This window comes from Cajanus cajan, chromosome 6 (assembly GCF_000230855.2).
Source record: "Cajanus cajan strain Asha chromosome 6, NIPB_CcT2T_4, whole genome shotgun sequence".
NCBI classification, from domain to species: Eukaryota; Viridiplantae; Streptophyta; class Magnoliopsida; order Fabales; family Fabaceae; genus Cajanus; species Cajanus cajan.
The window spans coordinates 64,245,618-64,258,872 of NC_138522.1; the positions used below are offsets into that span (position 1 = coordinate 64,245,618).

The 13,255-nt window shown below is 32.5% G+C and overlaps 1 protein-coding gene across 2 annotated transcripts; it reads right to left on the reverse strand.

Moving 5' to 3' along the window:
- Nucleotides 1–1,447: 1,447 nt before the first annotated feature.
- Nucleotides 1,448–13,255, reverse strand: LOC114915798 (uncharacterized). Of its 2 annotated transcripts, XM_083059326.1 has the most exons (7): nucleotides 12,546–13,255; nucleotides 12,142–12,229; nucleotides 11,951–12,027; nucleotides 10,602–10,636; nucleotides 5,465–9,258; nucleotides 4,325–5,371; nucleotides 1,448–3,348 (listed from the first exon to the last, which is right to left on the reverse strand). In XM_083059326.1, the coding sequence occupies exon 7, from the start codon at nucleotides 2,644–2,646 to the stop codon at nucleotides 1,672–1,674; it is 975 nt and encodes a 324-aa protein (XP_082915452.1). In that variant the 5' UTR covers nucleotides 2,647–3,348; nucleotides 4,325–5,371; nucleotides 5,465–9,258; nucleotides 10,602–10,636; nucleotides 11,951–12,027; nucleotides 12,142–12,229; nucleotides 12,546–13,255; the 3' UTR covers nucleotides 1,448–1,671. The 2 variants fall into 2 exon arrangements, with proteins under 2 accessions (XP_082915452.1, XP_082915451.1); XM_083059325.1 differs by lacking the exons at nucleotides 4,325–5,371; nucleotides 5,465–9,258; nucleotides 10,602–10,636; ... (1 more) ...; nucleotides 12,142–12,229; nucleotides 12,546–13,255 and adding an exon at nucleotides 3,609–4,269.

Consider the following 13,255-nt stretch of genomic DNA (forward strand, 5'->3'; position numbering starts at 1 on the left):
AGTGCTTGGCTTCTTGATTCGGGATGTAGCAATCATATGTGTCCTAATCGAGAATGGTTCTATGATTTCAGAGAACTAGAAGAAGGAGTTGTTTATACAGCAAATGATGTTCCTCTTACCACACATGGGATTGGTTCTATTCGATTGAAGAATCGTGATGGAGCAATCAGAACTTTGAAGGATGTTCGTTTTGTCCCGAGTTTATCAAGAAATCTCATTTCTGTGGGAGCCTTAGAAGAGAAGGGTTTCACGGTGCACGCAGAAGGTGGAGTAATGAAGATAATCTCTGGAGCTCTGGTGGTAATGAAAGGAGTTCGGAAAAATAATAGGTTGTACTATTACCAAGGTACTACTATTATTGGAACTGCAGCAGTGGCATCCAGTGACGAGAAGGAGTTGGAGTCGGCCAAGTTATGGCATATGCGGCAGGAACAAGATGGTCAAAATGTGGTTGGATATTGTGATTCCAACTATGCTGGAGATCTGGATAATCGTCGATCAACTACTGGCTATGTTTTTACTTTGGCAAAAACACCGGTATGTTGGAGGTCTACTTTACAGTCAACTGTAGCTTTGTCTACAACAGAGGCAGAGTATATGGCTTTGACAGAGGCTGTGAAGGAAGCAATTTGGCTTCAAGGGTTGCTTGGTGAATTAGGAATTCTACAAAAGCATGTGAAGGTGCATTGTGATAGTCAAAGTGCAATCATGTTGGCAAAGAATCAAACTTACCATGCAAGGACGAAGCATATTGATGTTCGTTACCACTTCATAAGAGAGATTATCGAAGAAGGTGGAGTGGCTATCCAGAAGATAAGGACCACAGAGAATCCAGCTGATATGTTGACAAAGGTAGTAGATTCAATCAAGTTCCAACACTGTTTGGACTTGATTAATATTATCAAAATTTGAAGACTGCATTGGTAGACACTATCAAAGATGAGAGATTTGAAAATATGAAATTTGCCAAGGTGGAGATTTGTTGAATATGGTGTGGCAAATTTAGTCCCACATCGAAAAAGTTTTTTTTGATGTGGCCAAATTAGTCCCACATTGGATAGGTTTGGGAATGTGTAGTGCCTTAGGTTCTATATATAGAAACCCTTCCCTTCACTTTGAGATCATCCCAACTACAAGTTCATTTGTAACTTCTAAGGCTTGTAGTTTTCTCTTCTCTCTCTATTGTAATATTTCTTAGTGAAATATATTTGGTAGTGTCCGAGGAAGTAGGCATAATTGGCTGAACCTCGTTAAATTCTTGGTGTTCTTTCTTTCTTGTTTTGCTTTTGGTTTAAAATTTGCTAGACGTTTCCGCAACAAGTGGTATCAGAGCCAACGGTTCGTCTGGGTTTGATGCGGGAAGACCCTCAGTGTTGTGCCTCGCGATGGAGATTCGAACTTGGTGCCTTGTGTCGAAAGTCTTCCTGATATTGTGGTGTTCGGCGGTACAAGATGGTGACGGATTATCGCTTGAGGGGAAGAGATCACGAGACATGTGGTCCTTGGTCTGAGGGGAGGTTTGTTGGGATTCATCCCAAGTCCCACATCGGTAAAATGAAGAAACATTGGCTAGTTTATAAGTGTCCACCATTCCACATAGTATGAGGCCTTTTGGGAAGGAGCCCAAAAACAAAACCGTGCGGGCTTGGGCCCAAAGCGGACAATATCATACTATGGTGGTACAAAAGGTGGACAATCGGGCCCTACAACAGCAAACAATTGTTCCTCTTGTGATTGATCCTCAGCAACCTTAACTTCTCCTTGTTGTTGATGAGATTTGCAAATCTTTTCCATGTGTCCCAGCTGCCCACACTTATGACACTTTACATCTGGTCTCCACCAACACCTTTTTTGTGGATGATTGGTTTTCTTACAATGAGGACAAGGTGGAAAAACCTGAGTATTACTACTCGTGTTGTTGATCTTGTTTAATCTTCCAGGTCTGGTATCATTGTTCTGCTTCTTCTTCTGTTTGTTGCCATTGCTCTGGAATTTGACTTGAAAAGCACCCTCCACAGATCCTTCTTGCCTCATAAGTCTTCTTTGCTCTTGGGCCTGTAAGGCATGCATCACCTCTGCCAAAGTGATCTTAGATAGATCCTTTGTGTTCTCCAAGGTAGCTATAGAAGCTTCATATCTCTCTGGTACTGATACAAGAATTTTTTCAACAATTCTTGAATCAGAAAAAGCTGTGCCCAGCAATCGTACTTTGTTGGCAATGCCAAGCAACGTATTTGAGTACTCTTTTATGGTGTCTGATTCTTTCATTCGCTGCAGCTCAAATTCTCTCATTAAATTCAATACTTGCATGCTTCTAATCCTCTCATCTCCTGCATATTCTTCCTTCAAGTAATCCCAAATTGCTTTTGCTGTGTTGTGAGACATGATCCTGGTGAAAATTATTTTTGAAACACCAGAAAATAAACATGCCTTTGCCTTTGCTTTCCTGGTTTTTTTTTCCTTGTGGGTTTTCATCTGGGTTATAGTGGGGTTGTCGGGCAGCGGAGCAATTTCGTAATCCTCCTCCACTGCTTCCCAAAGATCCAAAGCCTCTAGGAAGTTCTGCATTTTTATGGCCCAGAGGTCATAGTTATCTCCATCAAAGATAGGAGGAGCAACTTGAGAAAAACTTGTTTCGGCATCCATTTCAGGTCCCGTAAGATGTAGCTCTAGATACCAATTTGTTGGTTATTTTATTGAAGGAAAGGTTGAGAGAGTGGAACGGAGAAAATTGAGTGTGGAACAGAGGAATATGAAACTGCATGTATTTTATTGAAGAGTGCAATTGCTTTTATAAAGCACATAAGTGAACGGAAATGTACGTAAATGTAGGCCACTATAACCACTAACAAACTAGTGCTCTTAGTGCCTAGAAAATAGCAAATAAATCCTACTAGTCAACATGACTTTTATTTTCCTAAAAAATAGCATAACATATAATTTAATTTTTTTTTTAATATTTCCAATAGTCATCAATCAACATATATATCACCAATTTACAAGTATGATTTACTTTGGGGGTAAAAGAATTGAAGAAGCGATGAGCAATTTACAACTCGTTCAGCCTCTGAAATATCGGAAACCACTTTCATTGAATCTATAGAAATACAAATACAAAACCACCTAGAAATCGAGCACTTAAATGATGTACATTTTCATGTACTAGAGAGTTAAAAGGAAACTACATCAATATTTTCTCTCTTTAATTACTATGGTAAATTAGACTCGATCATTTTGATGGCAAAGAAGTAGGGATCGCGCCTGACTCCACCAATATTGACCAGAGGACATGCACATCTTCGCAAGGGCAAGACTTCACATCTTTATAGAGAATGTATATTCCGCTCCCTATATTACAAAACAAATAAAAAACTTATAGGTATTATTTTTCTGAATAAAATGAAGACCAATGATATGAATATATGAAATTGCTATGTTTATGAATCAATAATGCAAATATATATTAACATATTTAATTAAGGTAACAAAAGCTGATAAACGAAAACAAATTGAAGGAGAAAAAATGTCAATTGCATAATTTAAGATTGAATCATTTATGGTATGAACTATGAAATGTGTCTAAAATTGAAATTAAAATGCATGCTTACTCTTTCTATGGCTTGAGTGAAGTCGATCCCAGATCTTCTTCAATGGACAGAGAAGGGACTGAAGCCATCCCATTGGGTGATGTGTGTGCTACTGTTGGGTCATAGTAGGTGAAAGATTGGAAGAAAATGAGACCAGTTTAAATAAAAGGGGTTGCTTGGAGTATGGTGACTTGAACAGTAATGCTTCTCATGTAATTTCCCATAAATTCCTTTTCAGTGCAATCATGCAAGAAAAACATGTCCACTCGGTCCTATGTCTTTGTCACGCATTTTCTCTCGTAGGAGAAACTAAACCCATGTGTGTATAAGCCATAAAGTAATCCCTACTCCGGCTATTCACGCTTTCAATCTATCCTACTTACATAAACTTACATGTGAAGCCACGGGTTATTGACTGTTTTATACCCTCTTGATTCCTACGCATTTGGTGGGTTTTCTTATATTGGTAACGTAACTAAACTCTTCTGGATGATGATGATGTTGTACACAAGAAACAAGTACATTCATGAGTTCCAAACCACATAACAGTACTTGATATGTAGTCTTCATCCTTATCCTCTATATATGCGTGCGTATGACATCGAACATAGTAATTAGTAACTATAGTTTTGAGTGAATTATAAAGCGAATTAATTATATAATATAAACAACAAACTAGAAAAGTGAAACTGATGAGCATTTTCAAAGTTAATCAGATGCAGCAAAGATATAGATACCTCGGCGTTTTAGTGATCCAAATTCACTGATAGTATAAGTCAATCCAGACACTTGGAAGCACTTGACACTTGAAATCAATTCTATTCTAAAATCGAAAGAATAAAATCAACTATTAATTTGTTGATATGCTTTCGATAAGAAAAAATAACTGATTATTAAGTCAATCCAGACATTATATAAGTTCTATGTATGTACCGCAGTGTATAATTGAGTAGCTAACAGTATGCAGATTTCTACATAAAAAAAATGAGCAATTAACATGTCAAAACTTAATCTACAATGTGAAGGAAGGATTCTAAACAAGTAAACATGGTTTCTACTCTTTACTAGCCCCTCTTTAAATTGTATTTCTTTTATGATTATAAATATGAAAAAAAATGGAAAATTTTGGATGAATTCTTTAATATGTTTTTTAGGTTACCAAAATTAATTTATGGAATTATCAGACCTTTTTTAATAAATATCTTTGCTCTTGGGAACAAAACTATCGTATCGTGTGAATTCCAAAGATAATATGTGAAATATATATAGTGTGGTTGGGATGTTATATTAGCTAGTGTGGTTGTGATGTTATATATTGTTAGGTGTCCGACTTTGGTAAAATATGAAAGGCACTACAAGACCAGCAATTCGATAGGAAAGTACCATCTAATAGTTACATAATAGTTTTCCACCTTTCCCATTAGTTTATTTTACCTCGCGACGATAATTGAATACATGGTGAAATTTGACTATTTTCACTTGTTTCATAAACTTTGTACTTAACGCAATATATTATTTAATAAATTACAAAAAAAAATATTAAAAAAAATGACTAATAAGGCTACTAATACTAAAATTAATGTAGGACACACTTACTAATATAATAAAATTCCCTCTTCTTCCATTTTTATTTTTATTTTTCTTTTTATTTTTCTTACTTCTACAGATCTACAAAGTAATCCACTTAACATATATACCTGATCAAATCAGATCTGGAAATCCATATCTTGCAAAGGCTAAAAAGAAAGATATCTATGACTTGAAGGTGAGTACAAAAGAAGACCCTGGCAAATTACAAAAAAGAACAAGTGGAGCCTTCAATAAGAAAAAAAAAAAAAAAAAAAAAAAAAACTAGAACGATCATAAGTGGCATGTACATTGTTTTTCTCTAGTAGTTACGTCAGCACCGGTTGGCAACTCCCAAGTAAACTTCCCTTCTTCATTGGCATCTAATAGACAAACGTGCATGGCGGAGATCTTTGCCTCACACCGGAACGTGTGGCAAGCAGAAGGATATTGATGAGTAAATTTGTATTGTGGATAATTTTTAAATTCATTTTGATTTTGCCATAAAATATTTGATTTAATCGAACAAAGTATGAATAATGCGTAATTTATTAAATCTGGTAGGAAGACCAATATAAGAGTATATATATATATATATATCCTATATTTATACTGTTTTAAATTTCTAAAAAGTTATATTTTTTTTTATTATATAATTTACTTGGAATTTATGTTATTCTTTCTTTATTTTAAATTTATGTTAAATAATTTTATAACTATTACTCTATTGAAATTCTTTTTTATATTTCTTTTGTAAAAGAATATTTAATTAATTTTTAAGTGAATACAAGATGAGTATGGATATATATATCCAATACCTGATAGGTATAAAGATATGATGCAAATTGTATACCTGTCAAATATGGGGGATAAAGATGGGTATAAAATCTTGGAATAAGAACATAGATGAAGATATTAAAATCTATACTCACTTTGCTCTATTGTCATCCCTAATTAACATGGTGAGGAAGGAGGAGATCACGTAGCTCAAAGAGAATGTAGTGAAAAGGATCGGATCGATGATTAGGTTCATTTCAAGGAAGATTCATGAGGAGGGATTGATGGTGTGATTCCACTTGAATGGATTTAGTAAGTTTGATGTTTGAATATCAAAGCTTTCAATTCTTGGCCAATAAAAACAAGCTATAAATCTTGGCTAACCCCACCTAGGGCCAAGTTGGTGGATTGGCAGGCTAACCAGTCAAAATTTAAAAAATATATTTCTTTTATTTTATCATTAATTTAAATTAACAAATTTATTTTTTAATAGCAAATGACAAATTTAATTAAAATATCCATGATTTAAAATTTGTCTTTCAATTTCAAGATTACAAATCTAATAATAAATTATAAATTATTAAAAGTTATTATTTTTAAATCAAGATTATTGCCCATAATCTTTAAGATATAAAAAATTATACGAATCCTCAAGAATTACAATACATGTACTAATAGTCTTTCAAAAATAAAACTATACCTCAACACAAAGTGACACATACACCATGAATTACAAAATAATAATATAAAATATTAATTAAATAGGCTAGCAGCCCAACTTTTCCTAGCTTGCCATTTGAACCCCCATGACAAGGAAGATAGGACAAGTCAAGTGATAGACTAAAATTTTTAACTCGACGTACCGGTCATAACTCATTTTGTCACCCTTAAATAGTAATGTCAAGAAATGTATTTTTTTTAATGTTATATAGATAGTCAATCATTTTGCACATATTAACAAAGTCATAATTTTTTTTTTGAATACACTAAAAAAAAAAACTATACTACGACGGGCTTTCTTCAACGGTTAGTTAACAATTAATGCAAAAAGTGTGGCAGTTGTAATTTTGTAAATAAATGCAAATAGTTTTTCATTTGGTTAGCATTTGATTGATGTAAAATATCAAAACCAAAGTATTCCACATTGGTTCTTTATAGAAAAAGTGTAGTTTTGTTCACATATCCTACATTTTCATTTTCTTAGTCGGGCTTAATCTCTTTCTCAAAACTTTTTTCTCATCATTCTTCTTCTTTAGTGAACACCACTGTCTTCATTCTTCACTAATAGTCCCTAACACTGGTAAGATTTTTTCTTCCCTCTTCTTGTCTTCCCCTCTTCAACCCACCTTCGCTCTTCTTTTTCTCCTCTTCACTTGTCTTAACGTTCTCCCTATTGATAGGTCATTCTGTCAAATAGACATATGTTGGGCTCATATGTTGACATATATCATTGGACTCATATGGTGACGACGTCGTTCACTCCTTTCTTACTGACTCCAACACATCACCATTATCCGTGCCTTTTTTTTTTTTTTTTTTTCTCTTCCTCTCAATTAGGAATTGTCTTAGCAACATTGATTACATGTGCCTTTTTTTCCTCTCCCCCTCAATCTAAAATATGTGTGGAACTATTTGCTTTGTTGTAGGGATTTTTATTTTGAAAGTTGAGATGGAAATGTTAGAGTTTTTTTTATGTTAAATGTAAATAAGTTAGGGAAATTGAAGGTGGAGATGACAATTTGTAGTAACAGTAGTGTGTTAGTGCTCTCTACAAATATTCTCATTGCTAATTATGCAATTTGATTATGTTTGTGGAGTGCTTACTTTATGAATTTGGGAACACCGTGAATATTGCTTCTGAGAGTATAGTAGCAGAAGTAGTTGTTTTGAATGTGGATATTTCACTAGGGATTGCTAGGGAAGATGGAAGAGATGGGGAAAGTGAAGAGGAAGCACAAAATGAAGATTGTGATGGGGACATTACGACTATAAAGGTCCCAATTGGATAGACAAGTGGCAACATGGATGTAAAAATGGAGCAAGGACTTGAGTGATAAAGGAATTTCAGGAAACATATCAAACTACATATCGATTTATTTCCTAAAATGCCTTCATCACTCAAGTCTTCCACTTTAATATGCATGTTATTAGTTGCCTCTACAATCGGAACCTTAATAGTCAAAATGTTTCCATCACAAGCTTCATCTTTTCATTCCTCTTCACTTACCCCATCTCTTTCATCTTCACCATCAACCCCTACCAAAATATCCACATTCAAAATAACAACTTTTGGTACTCTACTCTCAGAAGCAATATTCCTAATGTTACCTTAATTCATGGAGCAATATGCATAAACTCAGTCAAAGTTGCATAATTAGTCATTAGAATATTTGCAGAAAGCAGTGACACACTAAATGTTACCACAGTTTTTCATCTACATCTTTAACTTCCCAATCTTAATTTACACTCAACACATTGAACATTCAAAATAATAAAACCTACCATTACCAGAAAGCAAACAGTTCCAGGCACACATTCCTTGATCAAGGAGAGAAAAAAAAAAAAAAACACATGTAATCAATGTTGTTGAGACAGTTTTAGCTAGGGAGAAGAGAACAAATGAACACTACCAATGGCGAAGAGTTAGGGTTAGTGAAGAGGGAGCAAACGACGTTGACATATGAGTCCATTGGTGTATATCGAACGGAGACAAGAAAGTACCAATAGAGAGAACATTAGGAATATTGAAGAGTTGGAAGAAAAGGGAAGGATGCGCTATAGGAAGATGAAAAGGGAAAAGGAAAAAGCTAGGGAAGAGAGATTTTTTCCAGTGTTAGGGTTCGTCATTGAAACAAGAAGACAATGGTATTCACCAGATAAAAAGAATGGTGAGAAGAATGTTTAGAGAAAGAGATTGAGTGCGATGGAAGAAAAATAAAATGGATATGTACACAATACTACAATGGTTCTATCATGACCGATATAGAATAGCCTAGTTTTGTTTTTCACATCAATCATTACTAATCTGATGTAAAAAATTTTACATTTATTTATAATATTGTGACCGCCACACTCTATATACATTGATTGTTAACCAAACCGATGTATAAAACTTATCGTCGAATAGTCATTTTGTAATAGTGAATACATGATACGTTTTCTACAACTTTTTTATTAAGTGCAAAATGATTGACTACGTATATGCATATAAGAAAAAAGATGGTAGATTTTTAAATACCTCTATTGGCATAATTGGGCAGATGTCACTTTTGGAAGAAATTCTGTTTTAACTCCTAGTTATTAAATTCCTACGGCTCAAATTTATATTCTGCATGATGTGTGAATGAGAACACTTAGTAATTTTGTTTTGCACATTGTTATTAGAGATTGCAAATGGCTCTTTATAGATGGTTTTGTTATTTAGCAAATTGTCACTTTTTCCAACAATTCCAAAGTTTCAAGAATTAAACATTTTTTTTCACTACTGAGATATGCTATTATAAAATTTTGAAAACCAAGGATTAAAACACTTCTCCAATATTTTCTATGGCAACTAACATGGTTCAATAATACAAACTTTACCAATCAAATCATATAAAAAAATATGGAAATCATGTATCTAATATGCAAGTAAGTAAAAGTCAATATGTTGTGATTGATTTCATATTCTTCTATACTCACTTTGCCTTAATATCACTAAGTTAGGCACCTAGTGCCAGATAGTATAGTAATATTTAAACTAAATGCCTCATCCATATTATTCTTTTTACACAAAACACATAGAAGTCTCATACAAGCATTTCATCAAATATTCCCATAAGACAACCACAAATCAAAAAGGACTTATCCGGTGTGTACCAAAACGTTCCTTTTGTTGGAATATAATTCTCAGGAAAATTACGCTTTGCTATCTTTTTCTGCAATATTTTTGTGTTAGGGAATACCAACAAATTCTTGCCCATTATCAATTTTTAGACGATTGGTATGACCAATAACAAGGCTTCTAGAAAGTTGGGTGGCAGACAAATAGCAACAATAGCCATATAAAACGTAAGTTAATTTTGAAGCGCAAAACCAAAATGATCGGTTTTAATTTGTACTCACAATTTCCTTGTGATCATTAATATAAAAAAATTGAAAAAATAAATACAATAAATATGGCTGCAAAACAACCGCAAAACCTCAAAAAGAGGCAAATAACGTTAGCTATGAGCCCACCACAATCAGATGGCTGGAATAAGAATCATAGATATTTAACCAAATCTTTAAAATCCAAGAGTAATATGAATACACATATCCTTTAAAATCCAAGTAAGTAAAAGTCAATATGTTGTGATTGATTTCATATCCTTCTATACTCACTAGTTATTTTTTTCCCTTTTCTCATAACATCATATCATTTATGGTATCTATATTTTTTCTCTTTTACTTTATTTTTTCTAAGTACTCACATGGAGTATATTATCTACCCATCATTTTCAAATACTCCAATACCATACAGCTGGAAAAAAAAGCACCATAGAAAATAAACTAATCATTGTTCGGGCTCACGAGATGAATATATATCTAATTTTCGCTTTGAGCACAGGCATACTAATTATTAATCACACGTCATTTAATTTGCATGAAAACATTTATAAACATATTTAAAATTTAAATAGACATTTATACCTGATAGATGCAACGCTGATAATCTCATCATTTCTCTGTAAAATAGCAGTAACAAATCTCTTACAATCCAAGCGGCTGATGTTTGACTAGACCAAGATATATTACCACCGCACATGGTACACAGATATTAGATTTTTCATATGCATGAAATATAATATGATCCTTTGACTTACTTAAATGTGAATATCCAAGTTTGGATAACATTTTAAAAAATAACTTTTCAGTGCATTTTATTTTTATTTTAATGCCTTGTACAACATATTTAAACCTCCTCTCCAAAGGAGAGTTATCTATTCTTCATTCTACTTATCAAGAACCTCAAATGAGACTTGAGTGGAAGCACTGATCCCTTCTTCATTCTGAAGACAAGTTTAGATGGCTACATATAAATAATATACCTCAAAACCTACATTTATGTCTTTATCTTAAATTAGCATAGTGTATATTGAAAAAATATCTAGCACAAAGTTTATAAAATCCCATTACAGAAATTATATAAGAAAACTCTGTATTTGAATTCATTTTTTTTAATTTTTTTCTTCTATTTTTTTTATTCCTTTTGAGAGGAAGGAGATACAATACCTTTTTGCTAAACAAAAATAATTGGAAATATATTCCCAAAATTGAAGGTCAAATACATTCACATGTCATTTAAAAAAATGGAAAATATATAAAAAAAAATTATAATAAAAAAAAACAAAATAAAGTGAAAAGAGGATTATGTGATTTTCTATATTTCTTTTTGAAAATAAGTTTAATGACTAATTTCAAATTCAAAGCAAACTATTTGCCAAGTCAATCTATTCAAGTTATAAATCAACAGCCAACATATGTATAATGGCCTGTAAACAAGTTTATGAGGTTGGAATGTGTCTAAACCATTTAAATATTATAAATAAATAAAAATAAATAAACAAATAAACAAGCTTCTTTTTTCATATTTTCATAAGCTATAATAAAATTTTTATTTAATCTCATACAAGGAATTCTTCATATTAATAGTATAGATAAAAATTAGAAAGAAAAAAAAATGAAACATAGAAAATATAGATTGTACAGTTAAAAAGAGTTCAGAAGTGTGCGTATGTCCAAATCGAACAAAGAGAGAAATCCTAAAGAGGAAAGGATATTGAAAATCCTATTTAGAGAAAGTCAAAATAATAATTTAGATCATATTACAACATGAATATCTTGTAAAACAAGACAGCTTTTTAAATTGTGGCCACCATCGCAAAAATCGGAAGATTAACACATGCAACTTACTATGACAGAATAACTTACTTTACAACAACATAATAAATTTACATACAGCAATCAAGATTCGAAAAAAGGAAATAAATAGATCATACCTTTTACAATTGTTTCCACATATATAAGAATCCTGTTAAGAATGAGCAGTATTGGCTCCAATGGACTTGAGACAGGACTGGTGATCAACAAATTAAGATTAAAACTAGTATTCAACTTTGGTGGGGAAAGAAAATAACTTCATAAATGAGTATCTTATTGATAAAAGAATACACATCTGCACAGGATATACCTTCAGAGCTGTCCTTTTGCTTTCCATCATGCAACCCACAAAATTTGCAAGGACTACACTTACGGTGCCAGTCACCTGATCGAAGTGTCTGCAAGGGAAAAAAAAAAAGATCTTTCAGATATCCGTACATATATTCTTTTATAATCAGAAAGGGCAAATTTTATTAAATAGAAGGAATAGAAAGAACTCATATTCACTAAAAAAAAGTACTCATATCTTGCATAAAATTTAATTAAATATAGGAGAAATAGAAAGTACTCATATCTTGCATAAAATTTTCATACAAATCGCAAAACATTGAAAGGGTTGTCCACCCTAGCCTGCCTCCTCTTAGGAGAGAATCTTATCTTTTTGTCCATCGTTTGGAGGATTTAATTAAATTCAAGGCCTATCTTTCATCTCACCACTCTTCAATCTCCTGAGTCTTGTTGGAGATCGCAATCCCTCCATTGGTTCTCAAAGAAACTAACCTAGATTTACAATCAATTTTCAGCAAAAATTAACAAAAACTGAATAAACCGTAGAACAACAAACACAGATCTAACAATTCATCAAAAGATCTTCCTTCTTAGTGAAATCTTACTTTAATAACACGCATATCGCAAACAGCAATTTAAAACTAGGATCAATTTAACTAGAAAAACAACAATAGATCGAAGATGGCAAAAGGTATCAAAAGAGGAAACCTAACGAGGAAAATTAGGACCAATATACGTTAAGTTATCAAACGAAAGGAAAAGTGAATGGAGTTGGATTAACAATAAGAGTCTAGAGACTGTGCTTTGCTCTTGATTTTTTACTTTGTAAAGAAATTGTTTGCAAATCATACATTGATCTCTCATGTATAACTATTGTGACTTTTTTTTTTCTTTTCCTTTTGAATAAAATAGGTTAAAATATTTTTTTAATTATGATAGTTTCACTTACTTTATTTTTGTATTTTAACAGTTTAGGATAGATATTTTTAGTTTATATACTTATTTTTTTAATTAATTTTAGTCTTTATAATTTAAAATAATTTTTTTTAATCAGTTTTTGTACTTGCAAGTTTTTTAATTTTTTTAGTCCTTTCATTAATTTTGTTTTATAATGTTGTCTATTTTGTGTTGACTTA